The following is a 19219-nucleotide window of genomic DNA, read 5'->3' as shown; positions in this document are numbered from 1 at the left end:
GGCTCTCACCCTTGCTTCCCTAACCTGCCATCCAAATTCTTTCTCTCTCCTACGTGTCACTCTTTGGGGGCAAAGTTGGGCAACCACCATTTGAACTTCTCCTGTCCTCCTTACTTGGCAAAATGTGCAAAGGTACTGTCTCTGTGGCCCAGTCTCTGAAGGCCACGCATCTGAAGCTGGCTAGAGAATGGCTTTGTTTCAGCAAGCAATGGCCTCCACTGCCACTGTTCATTCAACATTTACTGAGCTTCTACTGGGTGCCAAGGATTAGTCCAGGTGATAAGGAAAGAACGAGAAAAAAACAGTCAAAAAGCTGTCCCTTGATCTAGTGGGGAAAGAGAGATATAAATAAGTAAAAAGTTGAGCAGACCCAAAAGTGGAGAATGCTAAGGAGAAAAATAAAGCATGAGAAGCGGGTGAGACGCCCTGGGGAAAAGGTGCACGGGACCCTCACTGAGATTACGTCTCTAGTCACCTCTGGCAAATGCTGTATCACAACTTTTTTAAGCACTTAAAAATATCCTCCCGATTACCCTAAAATATAAAAACTAAGCTCCTTAGTTTTTATAAAGCTCCTTAGAAGATGATTCTTTATATCTGGTGTTTAAAATCTAAATTCAGACTGAGGCAGCAATTTGGGAGTGCAGCTGACCTGGGGGAGCCTTCTGCACCACGTGGGGCAGTTCTGGTTACACAGGCCGAGGAACTGAGAGGCAGAAAGCTAGAACCTGGCACAGCGGCATGGAGCTGCAGAGCCCACGGGAGTGCACAGATGGGAACACAGGGCTAGGAAGTAAGCCAGGCCACATTCCTTGGGTGCGCTACACTCACCAGTGCAGCCCCATGAATGGCGACTCACCCCACACACCTGAACCCCATCACCCACTCCCATTCCCCACTCTCCAGGTGCCCCCACCCCACCAGCCCCCAGTGCATGTACCTGCCCCACCCCCACCCCAAGTGCACCCCAAGCCACCTCTCCTGTACCCCTCCTGAGCACTATCTCCCCCTCCCTGTTCCCTGCAGGCTGTTGCCAGTGCACAAAGGCTGTGGACACTAACCTCCATACCTAGGTTGTCCCTGCCCCTCACCCATAGCACCGTACAGCCTCACCCCACCCTCCTTGAGCTCAGCACATCCATTTTATGGCACTCCCAGGCCAATGCATGTGCATGGGCCCCCAATCATGTCATTCAGCTCTGGGAACCACACTTTAAAGCAGTCCTAGAACCATGCATGTGCACAGCCCTCAGCCTCACTCCCCAGTTCTGAGAAAGTGCTGACCTATGGAGCAGGGTCACATCTGCCCCCAATCCACGAAGGCATAATGCCGACCTGCTGCCACAGCTCTACAAATGTACACAAAGGGCCCCATGCCTTAGACCAGCGCACACCAGGGTTACGGCCCCCAGACCAGTGCATCTGCACAGCTACATCCTCCCTGGCCACTGGGCACCCACATTTACAAGCATCAACATAACATCCCCAACCTATGCCCATGCCTGCTCAGAAACAAATCCCCATACTGAATGCTCCACCCCACGCCCTGCTCCCTGTGCACAACCATCCCGCAAACACAAGGCCTTAGACAACTGAAAGAAATCAACTTCCAAAGTAAATCAATCAAGATATTAACATGCCACGAAGACAGCAGAAGATCAATAAGCATATTACAATGTGGACAGATATAGCCCTGCCTAATGACCAAATTAAAACACAAGAGAAGAAACAGACATTGGAACAACTAATCAAAGATGTTCATATAACCCTACTTAATAAAGTAAGTGGGATAGTAAATGGCATAAAGGAGATCAAGAAGACAACAGAATAACATAAAGAGGAATTTGAAAGAATAAATAGAAAATTAGCAGAGATCACAGAGATTAAAGATTCTGTTTACCAAATAAAAAATATACTAGAGGTGCACAACACCAGATTTGAAGAGACAGAAGAAAGAATGAGTGATACAGAGGGCAGAAGAATTGACTTTGAAGACTCAAAATAGCAAATGACAAAAAAGATGGAAAAAATTCAACGGGAACTCAGGGAAATGATAGACAAAACAAAGCGTATAAATATAAGAATCATTGGTGTCCCAGAAGGAGAAGAGAGGAGTAAAGGGCTAGGAAGAGTAGTTGAGGATATAATGGGGGAAAACTTCACAACCCTCATAAAGGACATAAATATACAAGTCAAAGAAGCCCAACGAACTCCAAACAGTATAAATCCAAATAGGCCTTCCCCAAGGCACATACTAATCAGTCTGTCAAATGGTGAAGAGAAGCAGAAAACCCTGAAAGTGGCAAGAGAAAAACAATCTGCTACATATAAGGGAAACCAAATAAGACTGAGTTCAGACTACTCAACTAGCACCCTGGAGGCAAGAAGGCAGTGGTATGATATATTCAAAATCCTGAGAGAGAAAGTCTTCCAGCCAAGAATTCTGTACCCAGTCAAATCGTCCTTCAAAACTGAGGGAGAGATTAAAGTTTTCACAGACAAAGAAGTACTGAACAAATTGTCAATAAGTGACTAGCCCTACGAAAAATACTAAAAGTATTTCTTCCAGCTGAAAAAAAAAGGACAGGAGAGAGAGGTTTGGAGAAGGGCACAGAATTGAAGAGTACCACTGAAGGTAATTTAAAGAATATAAAGAGAAACAGGGAAAAGAGAAACATGGCTTTTCTAGGGTCCATACATCCTTTCAAACCAGCACACAAAGATACAAGTAGATTGAAAGTGAAAGGATGGAAAAAGATCCTCCATGCAAGTTGTAACCAAAAGAAAGCAGGAGTAACTATGCTAATATCAGACAAAATAGACTTTAAATGTAAAAACATCACAAGAGACAAAGAAGGACACTATATACTAATTAAAGGGTCAATTCACCAAGAAGATAGATACAGATCTGAAAAATAAAATTAAAAAGATAAGATGATGGAATCAAGAAATGCCTTTTCAGTAATAACTTTGAATGTTAATGGACTAAATTTACCAAATAAAAGATACAGTTTGACAGAATGGATTAAGAAACATAATCCAGCTATATGCTGCTTACAAGAGACTCATCTTAGACACAAGGTGTTCTAGTTTGCTAGCTGTCGGAATGCAATACACTTGAAATGGAATGGTTTTTAAAGGGGGAATTTTATAAGTTGGTAGTTTACAGTTCTAAGGCCAAGAAAATGTCCCAATTAAAGCAAGTCTATAGAAATGTCAAATCTAAGGCATCCAGGGAAAGATACCTTGGTTCAAGAGGGCCAATGAAATTCTGGGTCTCTCTCTCAAGTGAGAAGGCACATGGTGAACGCAGTCACAGTTTCTCTCTCAGTTGGAAGGGCACATGGCGAGCATGGCATTAAATGCTAGCTTTCTCTCTTGGCTTTCTGCTTCATGAAGTTCCTTCTTTCATCTCCAAAGGTTGCTGGCTCATGGACCTCTGCTTCGTGGTGCTGCAGCATTCTCTGCTCTCTCCGAATCTCCTTCATTCTCCAAAATGTTTCCTCTTTCATAAAACTCCAGAAACTTATCAAGACCCACCCAAATGGGTGGAGACTTATCATCACCTGATCCAGCTTAACAACCACTCTTCATTAAATCACATCTCCAGGGAGATGCTCTGATTACAGTTTCAAAATACAGTATTGAATAGGGATTATTTTGCCTTTACAAAATGGGGTTTTGATTAAAACATGGCTTTTCTAGGGTCCATACATCCTTTCAAACCAGCACACAAAGATACAAATAGATTGAAAGTGAAAGGATGGAGAAAGATCCTCCATGCAAGTTGTAACCAAAAGAAAGCAGAAGTAACAATACTAATATCGGAAAAAATAGACTTTAAATGTAAAAACATCACAAGAGACAAAGAAGGACACTATATACTAATTAAAGGGTCAATTCACCAAGAAGATATAGCAATCATAAATGTTTATGCTCCCAATCAAGGAGCACTAAAGTACATGAGACAGACATTGGCAAAACTGAAGGGAGAGATACATGTTTCAATGATAATAGTAGGAAACTTCAATACACCACTCTCCTCTAAAGATAGAACAACCAGACAGAAGATCAATAAGGAAATGGAGAAGTTAAATAACTTGATAAGTGAATTAGACCTAACAGACATATATAGGTCATTGCACCGCAAAGCAAAGGATATACATTCTTCTCTAGTGCTCATGGAACATTCTCCAGGATAGATCATATGCTGGGGCACAAAACAGGTCTTTATAAATTTTAAAACATTGAAATTATTCAAAGCACTTTCTCTGATCACAATTGTATGAAGCTGGATCTCCATAACCACCAAAGAATAAGAACATTCACAAATATATGGTGATTAAATAACACACTCTTAAACAACCAGTGGGTCAAAGAAGAAATTGTTAGAGAAATCAGTAGCCATCTTGAGATGAATGAAAATGAGGAAACAACTTATCAGAATTTATGGGATATGGCAAAGGCTGTGCTGAGAGGGAAATTTATTGCCCTAAATGCCTATATTAAAAAACAAGAGGGCGGGCCACGGTGGCTCAGCAGGTAAGAGTGCTTGCCTGCCATGCCCGAGGACCCGGGTTCGATTCCTGGTGCCTGCCCATGTAAAAAAAAAAAAAAAAAAACAAGAAAGAGCAAAAATTGAGGACTTAACAGCACACCTGGAGGAACTTGAGAAAGAACAGCAAACTAACATCAAAGCAAATAGAAGAAGAGAAATAACAAAGATTAAAGCAGAGATAAATGAAATGGAGAACAAAAGAACAATAGAAAGCAATAATAAAACCAAAAGTTGGTTCTTTGAGAAAATCAATAAAATTGATGGGCCATTAGCAAGACTGACAAAGAAAAAAAGAGAGAGGATGCAAATAAACAAAATCAGAAAAGAGAAGGGGTATGTAATTTGCTAGCTGCCAGAATGTAACACACCAGAGACAGATTGGCTTTTAATAAAAGGGGATTTATTTTGTTAGTTCTTCAGAGGAAAGGCAGCTAACTTTCATCTGAGGTTCTTTCTTATGTGGAAAGGCTCAGGGCAATCTCTGCTGGCCTTCTCTCCAGGCCTCTGGGTTCCAACAACTTTCCCCAGGGTGATTCCTTTCTGCATCTCCAAAGGCCTGGGCTGAGCTGCAAGTACTGAGATGAGGTATGCCGAGCTGCTTGGGCTGTGCTACTTTGCGCTTTCCCATTTAAGCACCAGCCTATTAAGTGAAACGTCATTCATTGCAGCAGCCATGCCTCCTAGCTGACTGCAGATGTAATCAGCAACAGATGAGGTTCACATACCATTGGCTCATGTCCACAGCAACAGAACTAGGTACCTTCACCTGGCCAAGGTGACAACTGAATCTAACTACCACACCATGGACCCTGAAGAAATAAAAGAAATTATAAGAGGATACTATGAACAGCTATATGCCAACAACTAGACAACTGAGATGAAATGGACAAATTCCTGGAGACACACAAACAAGCAACACTGACTCAGGAAGAAATAGAAAATCTCAACAAACCAATCACAAATAAAGAGTTTCAATCAGTCATCAAAAATCCTCCTACAAAGAAAAGCCCAGGGCCAGATGGCTTCACAGGGGAATTTTATCAAACATTCCATAAAGAAATGACATCAACCCTGCTCAAACCTTTCCAAAAAATTGAGGAAAAAGGAACTCTACCTAACTCATTTTATGAAGCTAATATTATTTTAATATGAAAACTGGGTAAAGATGCTATAAGAAAGAAAAACTACAGACCAATCTCCCTAATGAACATAGATGCAAAAATTCTCAGTAACATATTAGCAAATCAAATTCAACAGCACATTAAAAGAATTATATATCATGACCAAGTGGAGTTTATACCAGGAATGCAAGGATGGTTCAACACAAGAAACTCAATTAATGTAACACAACATATTAACAAATCAAAAGGGAAAAATCACATGATTATCTCAATTGATGCTGAAAAAGCAGTCAACAAAATTCAGCATCCTTTTCTGATAAAAACACTCCAAAAGATAGGAATCAAAAGTAATTACCTAAATATGATAAACGGAATATATGAAAAACTGATAGCCAGCATTGTACTCAATGAAGAGAGACTGAAAGCTTTCCCCCTAAAATCAGGTACAGGACAAGGATGCCCACTGTCACCACTATTATTCAATTTTGTGCTAGGAGTTCTAGCTAGAGCAATCAGGAAGGACAAAGAAATAAATGGCATCCAAACTGGAAAGAAAAAAGTAAAACTCTCAATATTTGCAGATGATATGATACTATACTTGGAAGAACCTAAGAAATCTACAGTAAAGTTACTTGAGGTAATAAACAAATTCAGCAAGGTGGTGGGATATAAAATTAATGTGCAAATATCAGTAACATTTCTACACACAAGTAATGTGCTAGCTGAGGAGTCAGTTAAGGAAAAAATTCCATTTAAGAAAGCAACGAAAAGAATCAAGTACTTAGGAATGAACCTAACAAGGGCTGTAAAGCACTTGTACACAGAAAACTACATAACATTGCTAAAAGAAATCAAATGAGATCTAATTAGATGGAAAGACATTTCCTGCTCATGGATAGGAAGGCTAAATATAGTCAAGATGTCAATTCTCCCAAAATTGATTTACAGATTCAACACAGTACAAATCAAAATTCTAACAACGTACTTTGAAGATTTGTAAAAGCTAACTACTAAATTCATCTGGAAGGGAAAGAGAACCCAAATAGCCAAAAGCATCCTAAAAAAAACACGAACGAAGTGGGAGGATTAACATTCACTGACTTTAAAACCTATTATAAAGCCACAGCGGTCAAAATAGCATGGTACCAGCACAAAGATAGAAGCATTGGCCAATGGAATCGAATCGAGAGTGCAGAAATAGACCACCAAATCTATGGTCAACTGATTTTTGAAAAGGCCCCCAAATCCTCTGAACTGGAACAAAATAGTCTTTTCAATAACAGGACATGGAAATTAACAGCCAAGAGAATGAAAGAGGAATCCTATCTTACACCCTACACAAAAATTAACTCAAAGTGGATCAAACACGTAAATATAAGAACTAGCACCACAAAGCTTCTAGAAGAAAATGTAGGGAAATATCTTCAAGACCTAGTAATAGAAGGTAGTTTCCTAAACTTTATACCCAAAGCACAAGCAACAAAACAAAATAAATGGGAACACCTCAAAATCAAATGCTTCTGCACCTCAAAAGACTTTGTCAAAAAGGTGAAGAGGCAGCCAACTCAATGAGAGAAAATATTTGGAAATCACGTATCAGACAAATGTTTGATTTCCTGTATATACAAAGAAATAATACAACTCAACAACAAAAGAACAAACAATCCAATTATAAAATGGGCTAAAGATTTGAATAGGCATTTTTCTGAAGAGCAAATACAGATGGCTCAAAAGCACATGAAGAGATGCTCATTTTCACTGACTATAGGTAAATGCAAATCAAGACTACAATGAGATACCACCTCACACCTATAAGAATGGCTGCTATTAAACAAACAGGAAACTATAAATGCTGGAGAGGATGTGGAGAATCTGGGACACTTATACACTGCTGGTGGGAAAGTATAATGGTGCAGTCACTATGGAAGACTGGTGGTTCCGCAGGAAACTAAATATGGAGTTGCCCTATGTTCTAGCAATAGCACTACTTGGTATATACCCAGAAGAACTGAAAGCAATGACACAAACAGACATTTGCACACCAATGTTCATAGCAATATTATTCACAGTCACCAAAAGATGGAAACAAACCAAATGCCCATCAACAGACAAGTGGATCAATAAAATGTGGTATATACATACGATGGAATATTATGCAGCAGTAAGGTAAAATGACATCCTGAAGCACATGACAAGATGGATGAGCCTTGAGGACATAATGCTGAGTGAAGTTAGCCAGACACAAAAGGATAGATACTGTATGATTCCATTTTTATGCCCAACATAAAGGTATAATCAGAGGCTTATAATACAGAAAATAGGGGACTTAGAGATACACAGAAGCTAGAGATGGGTGAACCGTTAGCTAATGAGGTTGAATTCCAATGTAAGGGAATAGATAGGGGTGAAGGTGGTTCTCTAGTGGGTCTATAAGTAATATCATCATATTAAAGATGAACAAGATTGAAAGGGGTTGTATAGACCTATGTGTCCCACTGATTAACACTAGAAATACGAATTCTCACAGTAATTACTTCAAAGATATGATTCTTGTACAAAGAATGTTTAAGTCCAGGGTACAGGGGGAAACTGCTATTGTATGCTATGAGCTATGTTCAAAAGAAAACCATCAGCGCTACCACAGCAACAGCAGAGGTAAATAATGGGGGGAGGGACGAGGGTTAAGAGAAAGTTTAGATTTTGTTTGGCAAGCATGTGTTTATTGGTTTTCTTTCTCTTGGGAACAATGAACTTATCTAAAATTGAGAACGTTGATGGACTGCGGACTTTGGGCCCTCTACATGATGCCCGATGAATGCAGGTGGCTGAAGGATGCACTGATGGAGAAGTAGATTGGTCTACGATGGTGTATACTTATGAACAAAGGTTGTGCTGCTACAAAAAGCAGCAAAGTCATGAGGCATGCAACGACGTGAATGAACACATGGGACATTTGGTGAGACAAAATAAACCAGAAACAAAAGAACAAGAACGGTATGGTCACCTTTAGAAAATGCTTATAAGAAAACAGGGGCCTAGAATGTAAGCTTTTAGAGCAGACACATTAAGTCTAGAGTGGTGATTATTATTTCTGGGTTTTGAGAGGTTGTTTTGTACATATATAACCTGATATTTAGAGATAAGAACAAATCCAAACAGGTTGGGGTTAAAGTAATTCAGAAAATAGGGGTAAGGAAGACAGAGTCTGTATTTTAGAACCACACATACTCTTTGAGACCAATGGAAGAAAGGTTTATTTGGTCTGGAACTGAAATTTTTTGTAGTGCATAATCTAATTCAACCCATCTGTATAGCTCATTTGAACAAATGAAACACAAGGAACACAGAATAAGAAAGAGGTCTTTTAATCCTATATAGATTATTGCAATGCCTGGACACATCCTAGAGTATATTAAGCAGATAATCAAAAAGTATTGGCAAAATCCCCTGAGGAATAGGAGAAAAATATCGAACTATTAAATCTTACCATTAGGAAATCCCCTGATACTGTGTCAAATTGTAGGGGCACCCAAATCAATAGGCCATGCCCTCGATCAGGAGGCTTACTCCCGTGTAGCTTATGTAGATAGTGGAGAAGCTTAGACTACCTATAGGTGAGCCTAAGAGTTACTTCTGGAGGACCTCTTTTGTTGCTCAGATGGGGCCTCACTCTCTCTAAGCCCAACTCTGCAAGTGAAATCATTGCCCTCCCCACTTTGTGGGACATGACATCCAGGGGTGAAAGTCTCCCTGGCGATGTGGGAGATGACTCCCAGGGATGAATCCAGACCTGGCACCATGGGATCAACAATTCCATCCTGACCAAAGAGGGGAAAGAAGTGTAATTAATAAAGTATCAGTGGCAGAGAGAGTTCAAATAGTCAAAGGCTACTCAGGAGGTTGCTCTTATGCAAGCTTCAGTTAGACTTTGCTACCTATCATAACCTGCCAACCCCCAACCAAGATCATTCCAGCCAATATAACGAACACCTAGGGCAATATATAATATTCCACAAGGGTTCCAGGCACTAGAGTAACTTTCCAGAAACCTGCTACCTCCAGATGCATCCCTGGCCCACATAAATTCTGAAACCTAGCCCAGCCTCTCCAGAACATCAGATAGTTCCATCTCCCTATCCCATATTAGTGACAGATCCTTCCAATATGAAAAATTTAGAATTGCCATAGCCCAAACAACAGTAAAGAGAGGGATGGAAAAATAAAAGGTGAGGGTGCAGTTATACAGAGAAGATAGGATTTAAGAAACGAATATGAATGCTGAATCATTAAGTTGATATTTCTTTTAGTCTCCAGTATTTTAGAGCAGCTAGAAAAACCTAAAATTGTGAAATTGTGACCCATGTCAAACTCTGAAATATGTTCTACAACTTGTGGTGCTGTGCTTTGAAATGTATAGCTTTTTTGGATATATGTTATTTTTCACAAAAAAAAGAAGGAAAAAAAGTTGATTGTGATGACAAAAAATATTTAAGCCCTCTAGCGTCCTATATTCTGGAGCAGCTAGAAGGAAAAATATGTGAGGATCATATAGTAGTCCATGACATACTCTGGAATCTGTCCTGTAACTACTTGTTAAAGAGTGCTTTGAAAACTATTGCTTTTTTATTTCTTTGCTTTGTATATATGTTATACTATACAATAAAAAAAAAGTTTAAAAAAAATCTTAATTCAATGTGTTCCATCTTACTCTAAATAAGTAAGTGAAACCCTAGCTCTAAAAAAAACAGGACTGGGTGATGTGATGGTGGCTCAGTGCCAGAATTCTCACCTGCCATGTCGGAGACCCAGGTTCAATTCCTACTGCCTGCCCAGCAAAAAAAAAGGAAAAAACAGAGGACTGAAGAGATTTTAGAAAACACTCTTTTCTAAAATGGCCCTCTGCCCACCAAAACAATCTTAATAGGTGGGTGGCTACATACATGCATAGCTTTACATCTTGAGTCAAGTATATACTTTTAAGGCTCTTCACAGGAATAGGACAAACCAAAACCATCATGAAGGAAAGAAATCGTCCATTACAAGGCACACACACTGTGAGTTTCCCAAGAATAGGAGAGTTGATGATAAGGGTAGATGACAAGATACCATTCCAAAACCGCAGCAACTTCCCATTTTATTAATGTTCAAGAAGTAAATTTTAAATGACATTTAATAAGCAAAACATAAAAGAAAACACCTGATTTGCATGTATATTGTATGTAAACATAGGCATTTATATGTACTTAATAATCTAATCTACACATGAGGGGAAACTTTGGTTCTCTGACCTCAAAAATAAATTCACTGTTGACATTACTGCTTCTAACTTATAGTGTTTTCTATTTAACAGAAGAATTATGGACATCCAAGTTCAGTGTAGTCATAGATTTCATCTAAAGATATAAATAGAGATTTTAAGAAATAATCTGTATAATAAAATAAGTTTACTTTTGAATTGCAGTACAGTCATTTTCTTCAATCAATAAAAATATTTCTTGAGTACAAAGCACCCTTATTTTGCAAATGTATTACAGGAAAATAGCTCTTGCGATATTTGAAATACCACACTTAAAAAAAAAGGCAGCAAAGCAAAAGAATTTAGATTAAAAATAGTATATTGCAAAATAGTTCAACATATTATTTCTAAGCACAAAAGAGAGCTCCATTCTGAGGGATGCTTTTAATCTTATAAAGCAAATTGTTCCAATATTTCTACGGTAGTTTAAAGTCTGAATATCTACAATAAAAGATAAATCTTTTACACATATAGGACACAAACATCAATAGAGATCCACAACACAAATGTTCTGCATTATTACACCACTCTGTTTTGAAACTTAGTTTGTTAACATGTACACAAGAAAGAAAATAAAAACATGATACAGTCCCACAGCTTTGCAACAAGCTGGATTCTGCAACAACTGACAGTATAAAAACAGCAGCTACAGCAAACGGTGCAAGTTTCATGAATGATGAAACAATCGAGAAATCATAAAAAGATATAACTGCTATACTCTTCCTAACACATCTTAATTTGTCCTCTTATCTTAACTGCATTTTTAAAAATGTTTTTCATATACCAGGAGGAAACGATGGCAAATTCTCCAAAGAGATGAAAGTGCATCATGTGTTAAAAGTGCTTCGTGTGTTTTACAGATACAACCAATAAAGAAGTATGTGCAAAAAATTCTTAATTATGACTTGAGTTCATAAACCTTAACTGAGGGTTTTCATAGTTCCTCTAGATGAAGCAGTGAGGCAGCACAGAGGGAAAATCTGATATTGTCCAGTCTGTGTAAAGGACGCGCCCTGAGCACAAGGCTGGAGGCCCCGTCTTAGGCTCAGCTCTGCCCACCAGCCAGCTAGGAGCCCCAGAAGAACTGCTTTAGACTTACACCCCCTATTTGGCACTAGGCAAAAGGCTGGGCCAGAGAGCCTCTAAGGCCCCGACCAACTCTGAAATTCTAGTATCTTTAGATGAGGCATCCCTAAAAAGGCAGATAATTTATAGAAAAATCATTCTGATACTGTTCTCTTTTTGTACTTATCGATAGTAAAATACAGAGAGTGATAAAAACTCCAAAAATACTTAACAGGAAAAGGTTGTGTGGAAATCATACCTTAACCAAAGCTAATGAAAGCCTTCACAATTATGGGAATTACGAAAATTCCAGTATTACGTGCAAAGTTAATACATTGCGTGGTCGCTTAATAAAATGCACATTTTTACATCAGGTCAAATTTTTCTTGGGTCCAAACCTTTCAAATCTTTAAAAATTGCTTATTGCTTTACAAGACCCATGACTCCCAGAGTTCATTCTTCTGGCTTTTTTTTTTTTTTTTAAGGATTCTCTCTGAATTGTTATAATGGTTTTTATGACGATAACTATATTTTCAAATTTTAAACAGTGGCTAAGTAAAGCAAACCATCTGCATGGACACTTTATTTTACACCCTAATATGTACAGTATGCTAGCGCTAACGGTTCGTGCAGGCGCGACACTCAACCGCTCTCGTCCACGAGCTTGGACCCGTTAATGCCGCGGTAGGTCACTCTGCTCGGTCTGACCAGGATGCCGTGGTTCGGCTTACAGGTGAAATAGCGCTTGTCCCCCACCGCGCCGTCATTCTTCCCCTTGGCGCTCCGCAGCTCGAGGCCCAGCCAGATGCCTGCCGCGAAGTCGGTGGGACCCACGTAGCGCACGGCGCCCATCTCGCTGGAGCTGGTCAGCAGCACCTGTGCGCCCTCGCGCAGCTTCACGCGCCCGGCGCCGCCGGCGGGACCCGTGGGACCCGCGCTGCTCCAGCTGCGCCGCAGGCCGGCTTTCGACCTGCTGGGAAGGAGGAGAGGGAGAGGAAGTCTTAGGGGTCAGGGCCACGCCATGCAAGTTTTCATGCCCATTCGCCGCCAGGCTCAGAATTCATTATTTCCATCCAATCCAGAAGAGAGCACTTTAAAAATCACCACTTGATTTTTTTTCCTTTTTTAATTCCCAATAACAGCGTTAGAATACACTTTCACTTATCATTAAGAAAGTCTTTCTAATTTTGGCTACTTTACTACAACCCTAACCTGGATGTAAGAATTCACCTGCAATTTCTGGGGAGGTCAGAGGGACTCTATGCACACAGTGTCAGCAACGTAACAATTAGGAAAATGCACTGACACCTCTTTATTATCAATACTATCAAATAGAGCGAAAGGAAAAGAACCTGGCATTTTGGCTACAGTAAATTAAAATAACCTTTTGTTCGCTTTTAAAATATTTCTACTTATGAAAACAAATTTAAAAACTAAATTCACAACTTCAGAAAGTATTTTTATGTCTTCTACATATGAACTGCAGGTACACCAAGACTTGCTCTTGCTCCTTCCCTGACGCTAAAATTAAAGAGGATCTTGATTGCCCAGTGCAGGATTTATTTCTTCTCTACGCCATCACTCACAGTGGCCTCGAGAAGCCTCCCAGCACCCGCCACTAAGCCACCGGAGACCCGAGCAAAGCTCTCCGGGACACACAGGCGAGCTCACCCAAGGGCTCACGTGAGCACGGCCCAGGCTCCCTCCAGCGTCTGCGGGGACAGCTGACCCTGACACTGGCCCCACGAGGGGAGCGTCACCAGGGATCTTACCGCCCCAAACCCGAGACCCCCTAAGACAAGGAGGCAGAAGCCACCAGCCCCGCTTCTTGGAGCCTTCCATCCTCCACCCCTCCCACGGCGCGCACACCCCAACCCACGCCCACCCCTCCGTCAAAAAAGAAAATCTTCTCCTGCCCCTGCCGCACATAGAATGAAGCGCCTGTTACCAAAATTACATTGGCACTTACTACTTACTTTGAGCAGGATCTGGGTCCCGCTTAGTTAACATTTCATCTCATTTTCCATATTTTCTAACCCCACACACTCTGTCTCCTGTGCACCCACTGACCACCCTGTAAGAAGCGACGTGCAAGTATCAGTCATTCCAATTTTACGTATAAGAAAACTGAGGCTCAGAGACTTGTCCTGAGCTACCTCTGCCAGGAAATGGTAGATTTATAGTTAGAAAATACAATGAAAAAATGTATTAACCACATCAAATGCACAAATAATAATAAAGGTAACAAAGAAATGTGTAATGCCTGTAAGAAAAACTAGAAATTTTTACCAAAGGATAGACAAAAGAGAAATGAAAGACCTTTGTTAGTTCTTCCCAAATTCATCCCCAAAGCGGTATTTTTTGTAACCAAAGAAAATTATTCTAAATTTCACACAAATAATAATAGCTCTCATTTACATGGAACTAGCCATGTGCCAAACATATTTCACATGCAACCTCACCCAAGCCAGTGAGGTAGGAATTCTTATCTCTTTCTAACAGAAGGAGAATCTAAGGTACAGAGAAATCAATCTATTTGCCTTGGGTCAGAGAGACGGTAATGCGCAGAGATGGGATTCAAATCCAGCATCCAAGTACAAAGCCGGGCTCTTACTTACAACCATAATAGGCATTAGTAGTTAAGAAATATTGAAAAATAATAATAAAGGAAGACTTAACATTGCCATTATATTAAAATATATTATAAAGTTACAAAAATTAGAACAATGTGGCTCTAGCACAGAATAGACTTTTTTTTTTTTTCGCATGGGCAGGCACCGGGAATTGATTCCGGGTCTCTGGCATGGCAGACAAGAATTCTGCCACTGAGCCACCATTGCACCACCCAGAATAGACTTTTAAATGACACAGAAAAGACATCTTTAGGAAAATACATATAATTATTTTATATATGAAAAAAAAGAACTTCAAGTGAGCGGGAAATGAATGAACAAGTATGTTATTATCACTCACTATATATTAAAAAAATTCAAATTAATTAAAGAGTTAAAAGTGTATATGGAAATAAAAAATATAATGAAAAAGCAAGATATTTATCTGCTCTCACACACGCATACCCACACAGAGAGAGAAGGCGAGATAGAGAAGGAGCACAAACACAAGGACAAAAGATAGCTCAAAGGAAGTGTGATGCTTAAAAGTTGTTCATCTGCTTTTAATTAAATTATAATTCTGGTGGATTTAGTTTTTGTTTATAATTATGCCTTAAAAATGTTTCCATAGCACAGCATAGTCTTGAAAGTCATTTCAAGAGTCACACTGAGGGAAATAATACGGAAATATCCTCATGATATTTTAAGTGGGAAAAGATTACAAAAGGGTATTCAGGGTATAATTCATCCAACTTGGCTTAAGAATTCAGATACATGCATTAAAAATGGGAAAAGTATACATCAAATGCTCATAGTGATAATCTTATGTAGATAACAAGATTATACATGATATAAATGTCTCATTTTTCTTATTTTTTCAAATTTTGTGTAATCAACTTTCATAATCAAAAAAGTTTTTAAGGAAAAGAACAATAACTGAATCCAATACCTAACCAAAAATGAATGGTTTAGGTAAACACAACATTCTATTAAGAATGATTTTAAGTTACATCAAAGCTCAAATGTCCATGGACTTGAAAAACTTACAATGACAGTGCACTTGAAAGCTACATTTACTCATCTGAATATATTTATTGACCACCTAGCAAAATGGAAAACACAGGGCAAGGTTCTAGGAATTGGTGAGTAATAATCAATAAAATGTTATAGGTTCCAAAGTACAGAATAGCACGCACTTCATGGAAGATCTGAGAAGACTGATGAGGAAGTGCCAGTTGAGCCAACAGAAAAGGAAAGCAGAAATACTTAGAAAGCAAAATATATGCATATGGTACTTTATTTGATCAGCACAGAGCTTAGAAAATGTGAGACTTTTTCCATGAGGACTAAGGCAGGAGTGACAGCAGCCAATAACATAACGCCTTAGATGCCATGCCAATGACTCCAGATTTTATCCTGTGTTTGAGAATCGAGAAGCTTCAGGGACAGGCAGAAAGTGAAAACATATGACATGAAATGGTGGAACCTGGGGCAAACTGGATTGTATGGGTTCTACCTAACGGCATTCACACTGGAGCGAACCAACCAAACCATGTCGACGGGAGGGAATCTACAGACAGGACCTAGTAAAGAGTTTTAAGCAGCTCCCAAAGAGAAGCTGAAATAAACTGACAACGAGGAGGCAGCTCTCGACAGGTGAGAGGGAACAAAGACAGGAGGTAGCGGGTGTAGAGGTGCCTGTGCAAGCAGGTCTCCATGGCACCTGTTAAAATCTCATGCACAATGCACACTTTCCTTACCAATTCATCTTGGCACTAGCCTTGGGGAGAATGCTGAAGACGAGCACTGCTTCCAACCCCCTTCCTGTTGCTTCCTCCTTTAGAGGAAATACATCTGTCACTGCTGTCTCAATACATGGAGCTAGAGAAACAAGTCCTGTTCACTCACAAAGGCTGGGGTGGCCTGCCACTGTCCCTGCCCACAGGCATCTTCACTCACAAGGGTCCGACAAGACGTATGCCCCAGGACCTTTCAAGGTCCTTGCCAAGAAGTTTCATCACCTCTGTGTTTTCCAGGTTTCTTCTAGAAATATTCATTTCTGTTTGAACAAGCCACAAAATGGGTGGTTGGTGGATCTCCATAAACTCGTTTTCTCCACACATGCACTTCCCCACTCACTTCCAGACAGCCACCAGCCGGAGGGCCACCACCTATCAGTCAACGGTCACCTCCCCAGGGGAGCCTCCGGTCACTGCTGTGTCACTCTAACCCCAGGAAAGGGGTGGACTTCCTAGTACCTGCCAGCACATAGTCTTTCTTTTGTTCCTTAGATCAGTGATTACCAAACATTTTGGTCGAGAGATCTATAAAGTCAAAAAACAATGGATTGGGTGGGCCACCGTGGCTCAGCAGGCAGAGTTCTCGCCTGTTGTGCCAGAAACCCGAGTTCGATTTTTAGTACCTGCCCGTGCAAAAAAAAAAAAAAAAGGATCATATATCCTCAATGAAAGCATGTTTACTTCTTTAGAAAAAAAACAGGTGCTAGTATTGATCTATATAATATATGTTAGTAAAGCTTAATTTCTTTTCACTCTTATAGAAAATAGAAGTACTGATCTCTTCACCCGCCAGCAGCCTGTCCTGGGTGTAAATGACCATCCCTGCCGCAGAAGTCCAACAGCTCTGGCCTTCTCCTCCTTCCCTCACTCTGTATCATGCTCTTCCACTCACCAACTTCTGGGCACTGATTTGGATGCCTCTCCCCCTTCAGAAGCCTTCATCTCCCACTTGTCTCTTCTTAGTGATTTCTTCCATCCTGCCTAAGAACTCTCAGAGATCTTCAATGAACTGGAGTGTAAGTGCCTGCTCTTAAACTCTTTCCTCTACTCAACCGAGGAGACCAAGCTCAACAATCGCAAAACTGGTGGAAGCCTCAGGGGAGGCAGAATGGGGAGAAACACCGAAACCATCCCGCCCTCCCTGGCAGCAGCTGCACAGCGCCTGAGGACAGGTTAGGGTTCCAAGTGAGATTTCAGATGCTCCCGGGGACAGGAGAAGCCCAGTCTGGCGCGGCTGCTCGCAGGGCCGCAGGGCGGGAGCTCTAATTTCTGGGGGCGCTGAGGGCCCCACGACTTAAACAAGGACGTGTACTTCCCTGCTCAGCCCTTTTTTCCAGAGCATTATTCACATTTTAATTGAAAGGCTTAAAAAAAAAAAAGGAACTCTAGAAGGGTCTCACATTCCTCTAAAAGTAAAAATAGTTGCAAAAGTTTCAGAAAACTTTTGGGGAAAGTAAAGCAAGTCTGAGGGAGGTAAACATAAAATTAAAAGGGGAAAGGGCATTCTCTTCAGAGAGAAATGAAAAAAAGCTTTCTGAAGAGTCTACTGTAAAATAAGAAGTGGACACTTTTTTGAAAGTAAATAAAACATATTTTTTTAATGTATTATCAGTATTGCCAACGATATTGGGTGAAATCTCTGACCAATACTACAAATGGAGTCTAAAATCAATCTCCTCTATTCAAGGATCACTCAAAATGAATGCAAACACCCCCAACTTTTATTAACAGCACTAACCTTTTCAAAAAGAAAATAAATGCAGTGTGCTATTTTTGGTCACTGGTTACATATTTAATTGAGTTTGCAAAGGAGGGAGGAACGCTTTTTTTTCTAAGTGGTAAAAATCTACCAAGTGATGCAAAAGAAATAAAATTCCATTTTTCTTCCTTCACAGAATTCCCAGTCATGTTCATCTTGAAAGGTGTCTTACCAAATCTTTTTAATACTCACTTAGCAAAAGCATTTCTTCTATTAATCTCTTTTTGGGAAGATGCAGAAGTTGTACTGAAACTTCTCCTAAAACCTAAATATGAAAGTTATCATTAGAAGAGGGAAAATAAATCAACAAATTTGCAGTCCGTATTAAATGTCATCTTTTACCATTCCTTCTGTTCATTCATATCAAATGTTTCTTTAGAAATGGAATGCAAAGAGAGTATGCATACAGAACATAACTGTAACTTAGATTTTTTGACAAATTTTTATCCAAAATCTAAATGGTTCTTTGCCTTTCACATCAAACTATGCACACATATGAGTAAGTTAAGATCATTATATTACTTTTGATCGTTTTTGTTATGAGATTTCTTGAAAACCAAATAAAACTGAATTATACATTGATAAAGCTGACTACTATTAAATATTATAGTCCTGATAAAACATTAAAAAGAAAGGAATAAAAATGGTTAAAAAATCCCATTTTTAAAACATTAAGCAATAAATGTCAGAACTTATGATTACTGGCATCTCCAAATGACAGAATTTTTAAAGAAGACTTCCCAAATGGTAAAATTTTTAATTTTTTTTTTTAAGGAACAGGATTTCTGTTCCTGGCAGTTATGGAGGCCAGAGGAGCTGAATGAATCTCTTGATCAAAACAACTATAATTTAAAGCAATTGTAACATTTTTAAACAGAGACTGTTGAGCTGATATAAAAGGCACGATTCCAAAGAAGCCAAAAACTAAACAGAGAAATCATGAGAGGTAAACAGATACCAAAGCAACCTATCTTTTGTATCACAAGAGTTCCCACTGAATTCTAGAGAA

At 39.7% G+C, this 19219-nt stretch overlaps 1 protein-coding gene across 9 annotated transcripts in view; it reads right to left on the bottom strand.

Moving 5' to 3' along the window:
- Window positions 1–10796: 10796 nt before the first annotated feature.
- The window catches only part of CLIP4 (CAP-Gly domain containing linker protein family member 4), an 82372-nt gene continuing 73949 nt past the window's right edge, over window positions 10797–19219 (bottom strand). For 7 of the 9 annotated variants that reach the window (XM_077152505.1, XM_077152502.1, XM_077152501.1 and 4 more), the window contains 2 exons: window positions 18403–18475; window positions 10797–13013 (listed from right to left, as the gene is read on the bottom strand). In XM_077152505.1, the coding sequence (XP_077008620.1) occupies window positions 12683–13013; window positions 18403–18475 (404 nt within the window). In that variant the 3' untranslated portion in view covers window positions 10797–12682. The remainder of the gene's footprint in view (window positions 13014–18402; window positions 18476–19219) is intronic. The other 2 variants (XM_077152510.1, XM_077152506.1) reach the window with 1 other exon arrangement.

The sequence above is a fragment of the Tamandua tetradactyla genome, chromosome 3, assembly GCF_023851605.1.
Source record: "Tamandua tetradactyla isolate mTamTet1 chromosome 3, mTamTet1.pri, whole genome shotgun sequence".
Lineage (NCBI taxonomy): Eukaryota > Metazoa > Chordata > Mammalia > Pilosa > Myrmecophagidae > Tamandua > Tamandua tetradactyla.
This window is presented reverse-complemented; position numbering and strand designations above follow the sequence as displayed.